Source organism: Amblyraja radiata, chromosome 14 (genome assembly GCF_010909765.2).
Source record: "Amblyraja radiata isolate CabotCenter1 chromosome 14, sAmbRad1.1.pri, whole genome shotgun sequence".
In the NCBI taxonomy this organism is placed as follows: Eukaryota; Metazoa; Chordata; class Chondrichthyes; order Rajiformes; family Rajidae; genus Amblyraja; species Amblyraja radiata.
This window is the reverse complement of record NC_045969.1, coordinates 7,797,507-7,814,826: the sequence shown is the minus strand read 5'-3', so window position 1 is coordinate 7,814,826 and position 17,320 is coordinate 7,797,507. Positions and strand designations below refer to the sequence as shown.

The window sequence follows — 17,320 nt, the reverse complement described above, 5'->3', positions numbered from 1 at the left end:
TTGAGCATTGCAACATTATATGAACGTAGTGGCCAGTGCGATATCCGTGCGATATCCGTAATAACTCTTGCGGTTACCGTGGGAACTCCTGCGAACGGTGAACCCGGAAGCTGGACAGAGGGGACAGAAGGTGAGTTAAAAAATTGTCTTCTGTGGGATTGAATTTAAAAAATAAAGATTTGCATCCGCATATGGACATCAACTTATTCATGAGTTATGTTAATGAGATTCAAGAAAATAACTATAATCTTTAAAAGGGACTTTAAAAGGGACTTTACTGAAAGGTCCCGCATTTTTATGGTCCGTGAGAAATTTTTCACATGTACTTCTTTGAGAGATACAGCTCGGAGTCTTCGCCGACTAGCGATCGATGCCTTTCCGAAGCAGGGTCCGGAACGCTACCAATCAATGTTCTCCAGAGACCCGTGTAAGGAGTGAACTGTACATGCTGGTTTAAACCGAAGACAGACACAAAAAGCTGGAGTAACTCAGCGAGTCAAGTAGCATCTCTGGAGAAAAATAGCTGATGTTTCGGGACGAGACGCATCTTCAGACTCAATTCCGATTAGGATGTCTGAAGAAGGGTTCCGATTCGAATCGCCACCTATTCTTTTTCTCCAGAGATGCTGCCTGACCCGCTGACTTACTCCAGCTTTTTATGTTTTTCTTCCCAGATCTGACTTACCTGCTGAGTTACACCAACATTTTGTGTCCTTTTGTGCGTATTAACCAGCATCTGCAGTTCCTTTAGACATTACCTAACTTCAGATTTTAGAGATATAGCGCGGAAACAGGCCCTTCGGCCCACCGAGTCCGCGCCGACCACCTATTCTTATCCGGCTTCAGAACGGTTCTTCCTTCCATTCGTTTGGGCACTGACCCGACCTACCAACCTACCTCAATGCGGACATTGGACCTTTTCCCCCTGGAAACATATATTCTGAACTCTGGTATTTTCCTCTTCGCTCTACCTGGTGTTCTTGTGCATGTGTCGGAAGGAACAGCAGATGCCGGTTTAAAGAGAATGCTGGAGTAACTCGACGGTTCAAAATGCTGGAGTAACTCAACGGGACACGCAGCATCTCTAAAGAGAAGGAACGGGTGACGTTTCGGGTCGAGGCCCTTCTTCAGACTGTACGTGGCTTGGTTATATTCATGTATAGCATTATCTGATATGATTGTATAGCACGCAAACAAAAGTTTATTCCCTGCATAGAATCATACAGCGTAGAAACAGGCCCTTCGACCCAACTTGCCCACACCGACCAATATGTCCCATCTACACTAGTCCCACTTGCCCGCGTTTGGCCCATAACCATCTAAACCTATCCTATCCATGCTTCAGTCTAATGCGTCTTAAACATTGCAACAGTACCTGCCTCAACTACCTTAACGGATAGCTCATTCCATACACCCACCACCCTTTGCGTAAAATAGTTACCCCTTAGGCTCTCATTAAATCATTCCCCCCGAACCTAAACCTGTATCTGCTGGTTCTCGATATGAGACAATAATAACAAACCAAAGCGAGTTAGGACATCAACGGGGAGATCCTGGATAAACCCAAGGTAGACACAAAATGGAGAAACTCAGCGCAACAGGCAGCATCTCTGAGGAGAAGGAATGGGTGACATTTCGGGTCGAGACCCTTCTGATATGCTGCCTGTCCCGCTGAGCTACATGTTGTGTCTATCTTCGTTTTAATCCAGCATCTGCAGTTCCTTCCTGGCCGAACCCGATTGAAAGATGAGAGGCTGGGCGATAGAACACTGGGTGTGACAAGGATCAGGCTTCTGTAAGCAAAGTAAAGAGAGGTGGCAACGTTATGGAAATGAAGCGGGTAATCCGAGTGATGGCGAGACGGTATCCTCTAATGTGTCGGAAAGAACTGTAGATGTTGGTTTGCGCCGATGATAGACACAGTAATACTGGAGACAGACATAAAATACTGGACTGGCAGCATCTGGATAAAAGGAATGGGTGACGTTTCGGGACGAGACTCTGAAGAAGGGTCTCGAACCGAAACGTCACACATTCCTTCTCTCCAGAGATGCTGCCCGTCCCGCTGTGTTACTCCAGCATTTCGTGTCTATCTTCCGTATGCTCTGTGATGGTCATCTCGGAGTCAAGTGGCAACTCTGGTCTGTAGACACAAGGAACTGCAGATGCAGGAATCACGAGCAAAACACAGAGCGTTGGACGAGCCTGACCCTTTGAGTTCCTCCATCACTTTATGTTGAAGTCAGGTCTGGACATTGCTTGGCTCAGTCTCAGGCGCCGGCTAACTAGGAAGGTCGAGTCAAAGTCCAGCACTAACACTCAAGAAATAACGTTTGCGGCCTGATGTTCCCAATATTTAATTGAAATCATTAATAAAGTAAATAAATAGATACCGGTCTAATCAGTATCTACGGGATTGGACAGGCTAGATGCAGGAAGAATGTTCCCGATGTTGGGGGAGTCCAGAACCAGGGTCCCAGTTTTACAGTCTACCGTGGGAACTCTTTAACTCAGTAAAGTAAAGTAAAGTAGCCTTTATTGTCATATCAGCGCACAGGCAGCAGTTGATTGTTGCTCTATTCAGTTTCCCAGGGGGTCGGGACGGGACTGGAGTTGGGAGGGAAAGGTGGGGGAGTCGAGGGAGAGGAGGGGGAGACAGATGGGGGTGTCTTCATTTACTGGCGGCGGGTGTCTGTCACTGAAACAGGCAGGTGAGATTTCACATCCACCTTGTGTGTGCCTCTCTCTCTCTCTCTCCCTCCCTCCCTCCCTCTTACACAGGCTGAGAGACTCTGCCTCTGTGAGTGTACGTCTCTTTCGCCCCCTCTCCCACACACAGTAAGACCGAGGTACTGTGCTCAGTCCATTTGTGTCTCCCACATACACAGTAAAACATGTCTCCAAATGAGCCAATTCAACCAAGGGAGGATATTTATAGTGTGTGAAAAAAAAGTGACATAATTTGTGCCACGTGATGATTTAACAACATTTCACAATGTTCATTCAAGATTTAACGGGAAAGCTCGGGAGACGGACAAGTCACTCGCACAAATAACAGAAATGCCGAGTACCGTGGGAACTCTTTATCTACCCCCCCCCCCGTTATATCGTGTGATATCGTGCTAGACCACGACCACTTCACTCTGGTTACATCTTGCGTCAAGTCGCCCCGTGAAAAAGCCACTTAAGTGTTATCAATCTTGCCACAACTTCCTTATCAGTAATTGATGTTATCCTGAAAATAACTGCATTTCCTTTAAATTCAATTTCTGGAAGAGTGTTTGGTTTTTGATGTAATCAGAATCTTCTGACTTATGTATCGCATGTGTGGAAACTATTATTTTCTGTACTCCAAAATTAACTTGACACTAATCCTAACTATATTTACAAATGTCCCTTTTCAATAGAAATGTTAATACATTCTTAATCTCTTCATTGTGCTTTCCTAACCTGTTTTTCTCAACCATCTTTAATCCCATCATTATTCTGTTCTCTATCATCGTTAGAAAATCTAATGTTCGTACGCAGGAGGTTGGTTATACTACGTACGCCAGCATTTTCCTTTCCGTCTGGGGACCTTGCGTCCGGATGGCATTAACATTGAATTCTCCCAATTTTGCTAGTCCTTGCTGTCTCCTCCCCTTCCTCAACCCTCTAGCTGTCTCCTCCCACCCTCCCATCCGCCCGCCCTCGGGCTCCTCCTCCTCCCCTTTTCCTTCCTTCTCCCCCCCCACCCCCCATCAGTCTAAAGAAGGGTTTCGGCCCGAAACGTCGCCTATTTCCTTCGCTCCATAGATGCTGCTGCACCCGCTGAGTTTCTCCAGCAATTTTGTGTACCTTTTCCTTTCCTTATTGGCCCACCCAGGCGGAGTGATTTCAAAGGGCTGTTATGCGTCAAGGACACAGACAGACCAGACTCTAAAGATGATAAATTTCCTTTCTTGGAGGTCAAGAATGAACAGGTTTTGTGTTTGCCATTGCTAACACTAGCTGAATAATCCAGATTTTATTTAATTACTGGAATTAACATTTCCCAGTTACTGCAGAGTGCTGACTAAGTTAATAAATTGTGACTTCTGGGTGCTAATCTAGTAATATAGCCACTGTCATTGCAAAACAACTCTTGGTTTCTTTGTACCAGTATCCCACACTTTCTTCCTTTCACAAACTTTCATTGTCGATTTCCTCAGTTGCACATGTTTCTTCATCTAGTGTTATAAATTTACTTTTGTACTGTGCGTGTAAAAATACAAGTGTTCCTGGACTGGTGATGGAGACTCGATTTGGAAACGGGCATTTCGGCCCACCAAATCCGTGTCAGCCAGCAATCACCCGTACGCTAGTTCTATTCTACACAATAGGGGGCAATTTACAGAAGCCAATTAACATACAAGCCTGCACGCCTTTGGGATGTGGGAGGAAATTGGAACATCTGGAGAAACCCCACACGGTCACAGTGAGAACATGCAAACTTCACACAGACAGCACAGGTAGTGAGGATTGTATCTGGGTCTCTGGCGCTGTGAGGCAGCAATTCTACCGCTGCGTCACTGTGCCGCCCCTGTGCTTTTTGTGAATTTGCATAATTATGCTTCTGACTATTCTAGGCACATGCCCTTGACTCAGTTTGGGCAAGTGATGAACAAAGAGTTAAATAACAATCACAATAGAATAATTAACTGTTTTGATAGCTATTTGGGTACACAAACATACAGGGATGGTTAGCAATCTCTGATATTTGTGAAAATGTTTTTAAAAAAGTGGTTAATAAAACTGAATTTCCAAGATTAATTGATCATGGGGTGAACTAATCCGACTTGAGCTGAAGATTGTACTGTACACTAACATTTCTCTCAGCTTCACCAGGCAACAGCTATAAATTGGCAAGCTGGCTTGCTACACGAAGCTGAAGATTTCAGATGCCTAATTAATCTGAAACTGGCCATCTGGTTATAGTGAGAAATGAGGGGTTGATTCCATGATATCCCTAACCCCGTCCAAGGCCTCAACAGCAGACAGAGCGAAAATGCCAGTTATACTGTTTCAAAAATAGTTCAGCTTCCTTGGGACAAAATGGACAAAGTGGGTCAGACCTTGACTGGACAATTAAAGGAATGAATGGAGTAGGAGGAAGATGGATTCTGGAATTTGGATTTATCGCCATGCTATTCTGGGATTCGGTGGGGAAAACTCGGGAAAACATTCAATTCTTCTTCTTATCGAGTCCACACACAAGATTAGAAGTTGTTCAGCCAGAGCTGAACACACTTCTCGGCATCTGCACAATGGTGTCTGTCTTGTACTTCTTGCGCTTCTTGTGCTTCTTGTGCTTCTTGTGCGTGGTGGTGGAAAGATTGGTTGAAACAGGGCCGCGACGTGAACGCTCTTTCCTTGGCCCCAACATTCAATTGATCTATGCTTTGGGGGCCCTATTAATGACAGATGCCCTGCATCGGTATACTTTGGAACTTGAACTTGACTCAAACTCTTAATTTCAAAGTGTTTATTTTCATCAGTTGCCAATAGTGAGTCGGAATGAGTGTGATTTTTGGCAAATGGGCAAAATGGAAAAAAAAAGCATGCTGCACTTTGCCCATTGGAATACACTGTAGCAGCCTTTCTGATTTACAACATTTTGTTAAATGACTTTCCCTGGAATTCCATGATTTCTACCATGTTGATAGTAAAATATTGTAGCCATGTTTTCTAGATCTTGAGACAACATATAGAATATTGTTAAGAATGAAGTAAATGTTAATATTTGGACAATGCATGCATTGCAGTTCATTTGGTAGCAGTCCAAGATGGCACAATGTGTGAATTAATTTAGAGTATTTAATTTTATTGGACCATTTTAATTAGTGACAAGAAAAAAACTTAGTTTCAGCATCCAAATTCACGGACATGGAAGTGATGATGGGTTAAAACAATCAACCTGTTGTTTGCAGATTGGATGGGTTGAACTTTAAAAGTCAATTGGAAACCTGTCACTAGCCAGATGAGTCAGTTATTGACCACTTAAAATTACTCTTGCTGGTGTGAGAATGTGTGTGTCAAAGGTCAGCATAGATTCAATGGGCTGAAAGGCCTCTCTGTACTTTGGGGATGGTGGGATGGTTGGTGTGTACTTCTACCTTTTGCTAAATCAAAGTGAGTATTTGCATTGCACTTTCTGGGTTAAAAATCGGCCCATATTCTGTATTGCTGGTTTACCTTGTTGTGATTGACACAAAGACATCTCTGGAGCAGACTGATGGCCTAATTCTCCTATGTCCTTTGGAAGAGTTATTTTATCTCTTTATTTTCCCTATTGATTTTGTTTTTTGAATGCAGCCCAGATTGTGGCCTGTGATGGGATCTCTCAAACACGTAACCAGAGCAGTACTTTGCCTGCAGCCCAATATTGACATAAGTTGCAGCCAGCGGCAGAGTGGCGCAGCGGCACAGTTGCTGCCTTTCAGCGGAAAAGACCTGGGTTTGATCTGGAGTATGGTTGCTGCCTGTACACAGTTTGCATGTTCTCCCTGTGACCACGTGGGTGCACCGATTTCCTTCCACTTTCCATTGATACACAGATTTATAAATTAATCCGCTTTGGGAAAGATTATAGATTGTCCTTGGTGTGTAGGATAGTGCCAGTATATGGGGATCGCTGATCAGCGTGGGCGGAATGACCTGTTTCTATGCTGTATCTCTAAACTGCATGGATGTTAAAAACAGACACAAACCCGATGCAGCATGTACTATTTTTGCGGCTGAAATTTAGGTAGTGTTGCATTTTAATTAAAGGAAACCACTTGTCCAATTTTTTTTGCCGATTTCTCGAGCAATCTGTTTAATAACCTGCAGTGGATTGCAGCAATATTTTCCAGAATGCAACTCGCTCAAGAATTTTACATGTGTGGTAATTCCTCTGAGCAGTAGAATGATAACTGTTGTTTAAGATAGTGTTAAGATTTTTGCATTTAAACTTTACTCAGCTAACTTTTACTAATTTATTCCAGGAATCTGCCAATGACATAAAACAAAAGGAAGCATGGCTCAGTTTCCAACGGCTTTTGCGGGTGAGTACAATGTGCAATACCATCTATTAACATTTCCTTTCTTGAGTTTTTGCAAGTTATTTTACCCAATTCTACTGAGGATTATTTGATTTGTACAGCTTCAGACCTTGCAATGGTCTGGACGTAGATGTGGCCAGGAAGGTCATTTTTTACCTGTCTCTTAGGTAAGGGTAATAATAATAATAATAATAATAATAATAATAATAATAATAATAATAAACTTTATTACGGACTCGAGGTCCAGACAAGGGGCAACATTACATTAAAAAAATGCATTGCATATTAAAAAAATATAAAGTACATATAAAATCTTAGTATATCACTTATAAAAGCATCATAAATTATATTTAATGTCTCCACAATAGATAGATAAATAGATAGATAGATAGATCCTTTATTGTCATTCAGACCTTTCGGTCTGAACGAAATTATGTTGCCTGCAGTCATACACAGAATCAATAATAACAAAACATACAATAAACACAAATTAAACATCCACCACAGTGAGTTCACCAAGCACATCCTCACTGATGGCGGCAAAGTCTTAGTCTCCGTCTCTTCCCTCCTTGTTCTCCCTCTGCGCTGAGGCGATCAATCCAGGCCGAAGATGCCGCTCTCCAGTCCAGCGGACCTCCGTGGTGATGTCGCCTGCCGCCGAAAGCCGGAACGCCGTCTCCGCTCCGAGACGGCCCGCCACAGCATCAGCTCCGGGCCGCCGCCCCCGCTCCAGGCCGCCGACCCCGCTCCAGGTCCCGCAGTCTCCGCTCCAGGCCGCTGCCCCAGCTCCAGGCCGCCGCCCCAGCTCCAGGCCGCCGCCCCAGCTCCGGGCCGCCGCCCCAGCTCCAGGCCGCCGCCCCAGCTCCGGGTCCCGCAGTCTCCGCTCCAGGTCCCGCAGTCTCCGCTCGAGGCCGCCGCCCCAGCTCCGGGGCGCCGCCCCAGCTCCAGGCCGCCGCCCCAGCTCCGGGTCCCGCAGTCTCCGCTCCGGGTCCCGCAGTCTCCGCTCCGGGTCCCGCAGTCTCCGCTCCAGGTCCCGCAGTCTCCGCTCCAGGTCCCGCAGTCTCCGCTCCGGGCCGCCGCCCCAGCTCCGGGTCCCGCAGTCTCAGCTCCGAGCCCCGCTGCATCAGCTCCAGGCCGCCGCCGAAAGCCAGAACGCCGCACCAGCAAGTCGGGCCACCGCTGCCTTAGCCCCGAAGATGGCCAGCCTCTCGTTGGTAAGTCCTGGCTGGCTCTGCCTCCGGAGCCTCGGGGTCGGTCGCAGGTTGGAGGCCGCCAGCTCCGCCATTAGGCCTCAGCGCAGACGGAGGCAGAGAAGAGGGATACGACACGAAAAAGTAGTCGCATTCCCCCGAAGGAAGAGACAGAGAACATGTTTCACCCCCTCTAACACAACCCAACAAACTAAAACTTAACCAAAACAAGACAAAAAAAACAACAGAAAAAAGTAAAGACAGACGGACTGCAGGCGAGCCGCAGCTGTTAACAGCGCCGCCACTTCCGGACAACTGGGATTTGTAGCGTGTAGTGCTAACCCTTATGTTTGACAAGGCCACAATAATTACATTTTTAGAGACATTTATCCTGCAAATGAATTTTTACATGTGAATTCTTAGGATAGCTTCTAAAGTACTAACTCCTGCAGCCACAAACATATTACTGGCACTACACCATCTAGGTTTCCTTAGCAGTGTTCTCATGGCATCGTTATATGCCACCTTTAGTCTCCGCAAACTTGTCTTTCCATAGTTCGACCACAGGTGCGCAGTGTAGAGTGGTGTGCAGTATGCTCTAAATAGCGACATCTTCACCACATATTGGCCAAATATGTACAGATACAAGGAATTTCCCTTGGTGCTCCGCTCGCAGATAACAACACGACATGCAGTAAACCATTAAGAATAAAACATGAAAACATTAAGAATAAAACATTATAGTTTAAGGATTAAAATAATAAAGGCAATTAATTTTAAGTATAGTATATCTTTGTTTTTTAATCGCATGTTTTACAGGTAAGCAGCCAGCCTCTGAGTGTGCTCCTGCTTTTCTGAAATGGCTGCCAGGTGATTGAGTCTGGTTTTAATCATATCCCATAGTTTTCACTCTCTGTTCTCTCTCCTAGATGAAATCTGAAACAACTAACCTGGACAGGGTGCTTTCTCTAAAGAGTCAGAGCAGTGTAGAGATTTCTAACATGTCTGTTGACCCCATATTCCAACGCACAGGTGTTGTAGTACAGGTGCACAACCTTTTATCCGAAAGCCTTGGGACCAGACACTTGTCGGATTTCGGAATTTTTCGGATTTCCGAATGGAAGATTTTTAGCGTAGATTAGGTAGGTAGCGCGGGCGGCTTGAAAAGTCTGGAGCGGCTGCCTCCTTCCCGGAGAATCATTGCATAAATGTTAGTCAGTTAGTTTGGAGGGATTTTATGTGGTGGGGGGGGGGGGGTGAAGGGGGAAACTTTAATTCTTAGTCCCCTACCTGGTCGGAGAGACGGGGAGCGGGCAATGCCTTACCGGGTCGCCGTGCGGTAAGCTCCGGAGCGCTGTGGCCGCCGACACACAACATGGATTTGGAGCGCCGCGCAGCCAGGGGTAGAGTTGCCGGGGTCGGAGCTACAACCGGCGCCGCCCGCGGCCGGACGCCCGCAGCCCCAGCTGGGATTCGGCGGCCACAGCGCTCCGGAGCTTACTGCACGGCGACCCGGTAAGGCATTGCCCGCTCCCCGTCTCTCCGACCAGGTAGGGGTCTAAGAATTAAAGTTTCCCCCTTCACATAAAAGCCCTCCAAACTAACTGACTAACATTTAAGCAATGATTTACAGATGTTTAAGTGTCACCCCGGTCTCCGGGGAGAAGGCAGCCACTACAGTAGTACAGACCTGGGTTGACCGTGGGTCGTTTTGGGTCAAGTTTGGCGCCAAACGCGAGCTTTGGTGTGCAGACGACATCCTGGAAAAAATGGCCGGTTTTCGGAGTTTTTCGGTTTCCGGAACTCCGGATAAAAGGTTGTGCACCTGTATGGTGTTTTGCTGAAACAGAGCATCTAACAATAATGGTACATTTTATCGACTAACCAGCTTGCCACTTCAGTGAAATATTAGCAACATGATGAAACATATAATCTGAAACTGACCTCTTCATTCCATGAGCTGATTAAATAAAAATTGTTTCCGTGCAATAGCTCTTGTGATAGTTCAACAGGGAAAATTGTCTGAAATAATTGTGTTCTTTTGAAACAGGGGGGCTGGATGTCTGTGCCATAACAGTGGAAGAAAGAGCTAAGCATGACCAGCAGTTTCTTAGCATTACACCAGCTGGTGGAGTGATTACTGGTGAGAACAAAATGGCGTTATCAAATTGAATTATTAAATATTTTTTCCGTTCTGACTATTTATCCCTCAACAGTTTAAGCTCTCTGCTATTGCTACTTGTGCAATGTTCTTAACATGGGAAATGGCTGGAGAAATGTTGCCAATAGAAAGTTGGCATTGGGGAAAATGCTTGAGTGAGTGATTGAAGGTGTTTGAGGTGTTATTGAAAGCTGGTTTAAAATATGGTTTAATGCTGAGGGAAAATATAGTGTGTTATGTGATGGTTTCAAGGTTTCGCTATCACGGTGTAGAATAGAATGAGTCATAGTATGTGGCGGAAGGAACTGCAGATACTGGTTGATACTGAAGATAGATACAAAGTGCTAACGTAACTCAGCAGGTCGGGCAGGATCTGTTGAGAAAAAGTACCGGTGGCATTTCCGGTCGGAACCATTCTTCAGACCTTTGACCAGAAACTTCACCCATCCCTTTTCTCCAGAGATGCTGCCTGATACACTGAATTGTAGCTTGTAACTGTAATGTGAAGATAATTTTGCCGTGGTATATATTTTATTCACGTGACATGGTTGTTGCTAACATTATATTTGGTAGCTTTGCTGCGTTTTGTTTTGTATCTTTCCTACCTTTTATATCTCTGAATTTAACTGTGCAATTTGAAACGGTCGTCTAAAGTCACAAGTAACTTTCCCAGTGAATTTGATGCCAAAGATGAATAACTGGTGGGGGAGGTGAATATTTCCAATTTGACTCGACAGGGAGACAAATTTAAATTCTTGGGTAAATGGTGGACGGATAATGTGAAGGAGGAGGGGGTGTAGTTTTAGCTCAGTTTATTGTGTTGCTTGTTTTCACAAGAGAACTGGGTACTTGTATTTATTTTCTTTCTGGGATGTTAATATCACTGAAAAAACTGGCATTTAAAGCCCTTCGTTAATTGCCCTTGAAGGCACTGGTGAGCAGCCTCCTGGCATTGTGACGCAGTGAATGTAGGGTAGGGAATTTTAATCCTGTGACAATGACATCAAGAGAGGAATAGATCGATTGGGTGGACGAGCAGAGTCTCTTGCCCCGAGTGGGGGAATCGAGGACCAGAGGGCATAGGCTTAAGGTGGAGAGATTTTACAGGAATTTGAGAGGTAGCTTTTTCACGCGAAGGGTGGCGGTTGTATGGAACAGGCTGCCAGAGGAGGTAGTTGAGGCAGGGACTATCACAACGTTTAAGAAGCAATTAGACTGGTTTAGAGGGATATGGGCCAAATGCAGGCAAGTGGAACTAGTGCAGATGGGACATGTTAGCCGGTATAGGCAAGTTGGGCCGAAGGGCCTGTTTCCACACTGTGTGACTGTGACAGAATATGTCCCCATATCAGGATGGGTGACCGTGAGCAGATGCTGCAGGTGGCAGTATCCTCATGCGGCTTGTCTTTCTGAAGGAGACTGCAGAGCTTTTTAGGTTTGCTCGAGATACTAACATCTGCACTCAATATCCAGCAGAGGGTGTGGACTTGGAATCTGCTGTTGGACTAGTTTAGTTTATTGTCACGTGTACCAAGGTATAGTGAAAAGCTTTTTGTTGCGTGCTAACAGAAAGATGATATATGATCAATCCAATGGTCTTCAATGAGGTAGATAGCAGCCCAGGACTGCTCTCTAGTTGTTGGTAGGATGGTTCAGTTGCCTGATAACTAGAAATGAGCCCTAGTGCTTACCGGTTACGTTAACATGAGAAATACTAAGTGCAAAGGATGGAATTTTAAGCTATGTTCAAAATTAATAGATGTACTTAGCAAAAGGAATTTTGAAGGTAAACAGTAACTTTACCTTTTTCTGTTGAGCAAAATTAATAGATTCTCCGCTTCTGCTGTGTTATTCTTGTTTGAATTCATTTCATCCCCACACAAGGCTTGGCTCCTTTACAAAATAGGCAAAACAACTAGAATGAAAGACTGACTTTTCACTAAAATAACAAGCAATGTAATTTCACGGAAGTTAGTCAATGGGCTCCTTTCATCAGACTCTTGCTTTCTTTCCAGCTTGCTGAAAACTGTTCTGTGTTGATGACCGCTAAAATGTCACATGCAAGTTGATGCAGATTTCACCTCGAGTTTGCTTTTATTTGCTGTAAGCACTGCACTTAAAGCTGAAGTGCTGCAAGGCTCTTCAATTTCAGATTAGGTTTCAATCCCAAAGCTTGTATTAGAAACATTCTCATACAAAATTACAATTGCAAGTTATAACTTTGCAGGCCATATATTGGTCCTTGGTTTGGAATTATAGGACCAACATCCCTATCTTTAATTTGCCATATTTGCTATGGAAATGAGTAAAGGTATATCTGGCATTTTGACTTGTTCCATGGGTCACAATTGATTGTGTGTAAAATGTTGCATGTGAATATAACACTGGTTTTCTCGACAAACAGAGAATGGAATTTGATACACAAACCGTTCTTGCCACAAATTTTCTATTTCTTGATATGAATTCATGTTATTTTCTCATTTTGTGGATTGGTTTGATTTTCATGACATTTCAGCATATTTACCATTCATGTTTCTATTTAATTATGGAGCCTGGAATCTTTAATAGTAATTTTGTGAAGATATGTTGTATACTGCTCTCACATCAGTCTTGACCCGCTGTTATTTTAATTTAAAAAGTGTATAATTTTTTATCTTCTCCCCTCTTTTCAGATCTAAAACTCCACGTCCTTGTTTCTTATTGCCTATATTTCCTTAAGATTACGCCCTTTATGGCATTTGACTTTAATTACAATGATTATTCTGAACTGTTTTGTTTACAATCTCACCCAAATCTTTCTTGATTCAATTGTTGTACTGCCAAAATAATACAAAATTAGAAAATCAATATACCATGTTTTCCTTTGTCAATTACCAACTTGGCTTGGTAATTGTGATTGGCAATTGCTCAGTCTCTTGCTCCCCTGAGTCCTGAAATTGTAATGGCATGGTAGGTCTATTAGCTTCATGGTAGGTCCGAGAGCACTAAGCACCAAGGTATGGACCTTTTTGATTCATCAAGTTGATCATAATAACCATATAACCATATAACAATTACAGCACGGAAACAGGCCATCTCGACCCCTCTAGTCCGTGCCGAACACATAATCTCCCCTAGTCCCATATACCTGCGCTCAGACCATAACCCTCCATTCCTTTCCCATCCATATAACTATCCAATTTATTTTTAAATGATAAAAACGAACCTGCCTCCACCACCTTCACTGGAAGCTCATTCCACACAGCTACCACTCTCTGAGTAAAGAAGTTCCCCCTCATGTTACCCCTAAACTTCAGTCCCTTAATTCTCAAGTCATGTCCCCTTGTTTGAATCTTCCCTACTCTCAGTGGGAAAAGCTTTTCCACGTCAACTCTGTCTATCCCTCTCATCATTTTAAAAACCTCTATCAAGTCCCCCCTTAACCTTCTGCGCTCCAAAGAATAAAGCCCTAACTTGTTCAACCTTTCTCTGTAACTTAGTTGCTGAAACCCAGGCAACATTCTAGTAAATCTCCTCTGTACTCTCTCTATTTTGTTGACATCCTTCCTATAATTAGGCGACCAAAATTGTACACCATACTCCAGAATTGGCCTCACCAATGCCTTGTACAATTTTAACATTACATCCCAACTTCTATACTCAATGCTCTGATTTATAAAGGCCAGCACACCAAAAGCTTTCTTTACCACCCTATCTACATGAGATTCCACTTTCATGGAACTGTGCACAGTTATTCCCAGATCCCTCTGTTCACCTACATTCTTCGATTCCCTACCATTTACCATGTACGTCCTATTTTGATTTGTCCTGCCAAGATGTAGCACCTCACACTTATCAGCATTAAACTCCATCTGCCACCTTTCAGCCCACTCTTCCAACTGGCATAAATCTCTCTGTAGACTTTGAAACTCTTCTTCATTACCCGCAACCCCACCTATCTTAGTATCATCTGCATACTTACTAATCCAATTTACCACACCATCGTCCAGATCATTGATGTACATGACAAACAACAGTGGACCCAAAACAGATCCCTGTGGCACCCCACTCGTCACTGGCCTCCAACCTGACAAACAACCATCCACCATTACTCTCTGGCATCTCCCATTCAGCCACTGTTGAATCCATCTTGCTACTCCACCATTAATACCCAACCATTGAACCTTCTTAACCAACCTTCCATGAGGAACCTTGTCAAAGGCCTTACTGAAGTCCATATACACAACATCCACTGCTCTACCCTCATCAATTTCCCGAGTAACATCTTCAAAAAATTCAAGAAGATTAGTTAAACATGACCTTCCAGGCACAAATCCATGTTGACTGTACCTAATCAGACCCTGTTTATCCAGATGCTTATATATATTATCTCTAAGTATTCTTTCCATTAATTTGCCCACCACTGACGTCAAACTAATAGGTCTATAATTGCTAGGTTTACTCTTAGACCCCTTTTTAAACAATGGAACAACATGCGCAGTACGCCAATCCTCCGGCACTATTCCCGTTTCTAATGACATTTGAAATATTTCTGCCATAGCCCCTGCTATTTCTACACTAACTTCCCTCAATGTCCTAGGGAATATCCTGTCCGGACCTGGAGACTTATCCACTTTTATATTTCTCAAAAGTGTCAGTACTTCCTCTTCTTTGATCCTCATAGTTTCCATAGCTACTCTACTTGTTTCCCTTACCTCACATAATTCAATATCCTTCTCCTTGGTGAATACCGAAGAAAAGAAACTGTTCAATATCTCCCCCATCTCTTTTGGCTCTGCAGATAGTTGGCCACTCTGACTCTCTAATGGACCAATTTTATCCCTCGTTATCCTTCCTTGATAATCCATCCTTGTCTTCACCCACCTTACTGAATTATGCTCTGAACAGGAAGAGTTTCTTGCATTGCTGTTTTTGTAAGCTTGTTAATGATGCAAGCACTTTTGTGAAAATGCTTCCAATAAAGCCATACATAAAAGATTCTTTCCAGCACTATATTTATTCAATTTTAACTGCTGAAATATTAATTATTTTTTTATAATTTGTTGTTTTTCTGTGTATGTGAAAATACAGTATGTAATATTAATTGCAGGTATATTTTAGTCGTATTACTCTTTCATTCAGGTGATCAAGCCAGAAATTTCTTTCTCCAGTCTGGATTGCCTCCACCTGTTCTTGCACAGATCTGGTAAGTTCAAGGTATACAATATTTGTTTGCTAACATACATATACTTAATCAAATCAATGGTTTGATTTGCCACTGAGAAAAAGAGTGTGCAAGATTGAGAAGGTGCAGTTGGCCATGTAAGTCTGCAACTTGCTTTTCAATTGACAGGCCGATGTAATATTCTATCTTTACATGTAGTAAATAGGATAGGACCGTACAGGAGGAGCAGGCCCTTGCTCTTGTAATGTTTGTGCTGACCATATGCCAAATTAGACTAACTGCATGTGCTCTATGTACCTCCATTCCCTATATGTTCACGTGTCTGTAGAAATTCTTCTAAACCATTATCTTGTTTACCTCCATCCCCAACAACAGCGTATGTAGGTACCGACCACTCTGTTTTAAAACAATATAGCTTTGCACAACTCCTTTGAACATTCTCCCCCAGCACGCCCCAGACACAATACACTACCCTACCCTCATCAAATTTATTGCTTACTTAAAAGAAAATCAAGTTTGTATGACATGACCTGCTGTGAGCTATTCTAATTAGCTCATTAGAAACATAGAAAAATAAGTGCATGAGTAGGGTTATTCGGCCCTTCGAGCCAGCACTGCCATTCAATATGATCATGGCTGATCATCTAAAATCAGTAGCCCTGGTTCTGCTTTTTCCCCATATCCCTTGATTCCTTTAGCCCTTAGAGCTAAGTTTAACTCTTGAAAACATCCAGTGAATTGGCCTCCACTGCCATCTGTGGCAGAATTCCACAGATTCACAACTCTCTGGGTGAAAAAGATTTTCCTCCTCTCAGTCCTAAATGGCTACTCCTTATTCTTAAACTGTGACCCCTGGTTCTGGACTCTCCAACATCGGGAATTATTTTTCCTGCATCTACCCTGACCAATCCTCTAACAATTTTATATGTTTCTACTATAAGATCCCGTATCATCCTTCTACATTCCAGCGAATACAAGCCCAGTCGACCCATTATTTCATCATACATCGGTCCCACCAACCTGGGAATTAAACTGGTGAACCAACGCTGCACTCCCTCAAATTCTCTTCCAAATGCTACAATTTCCTCTCCTATAGCTTCCCCAGCACTGACATAGCGTTCATTGTCCCACAGTTTCCCATTTTATCCCCGTTGCCTTTCTGAAAGCAACAACAATGGCTTTTCGTCAATTCTCTGGGGCTTTGTCTGTGGTGAGGGAGAGATAAAGATCTTCATCAAGACCCCATCAATCTCTTCTCTTGATTCATAACCTGGGATGGATCCCATCAGGCCCTCGGGACCTATCTGCTTTGATGTTCTTCAAAAGACCCAACACCACCACCTACTTGATTTAAATCTGCCCTACATTATTACTGATCTCGCTATCCTCCTCCTCCACTAATTTAACTTGCCCACATTTTTTGGCAGCTTGTGCATTTCCCCCCAAAACTACATAATTCAGCAGCTGCTAATCTTCCTTGTTTCTTATTGAGCTTTCTTATCAAAATACTGCTACCTGTCACCTCCTGCAGAGGCTGCTGTATAAAAGGGTTATAGATGGCAGTTGAGCTACTTTGTGTTGGGGTGGGGGGGAAGAGGGAAGTAAAGGAGTGTAATCTCTCTCCTTATTACATTAATAAGGAGAGAGATTTGGCACATGGTAGTGAAGGGGTGAATGAAAGTCAAGCGTGATGAGATGTGGCAGAAATGCAAGTAAAAGAATGCATCAGAACTTGGAACAGGAG

At 43.6% G+C, this 17,320-nt stretch overlaps 1 protein-coding gene across 8 annotated transcripts in view; it reads left to right on the top strand.

The window, feature by feature from the left end:
* itsn1 (intersectin 1) overlaps positions 1-17,320 on the top strand; it is a 178,451-nt gene that overhangs the window by 35,366 nt on the left and 125,765 nt on the right. For all 8 annotated transcript variants that reach the window (XM_033032421.1, XM_033032423.1, XM_033032419.1 and 5 more), the window contains exons 2-4: positions 7,005-7,064; positions 10,302-10,394; positions 15,534-15,597. In XM_033032421.1, the coding sequence (XP_032888312.1) occupies positions 7,037-7,064; positions 10,302-10,394; positions 15,534-15,597 (185 nt within the window). In that variant the 5' untranslated portion in view covers positions 7,005-7,036. The remainder of the gene's footprint in view (positions 1-7,004; positions 7,065-10,301; positions 10,395-15,533; positions 15,598-17,320) is intronic.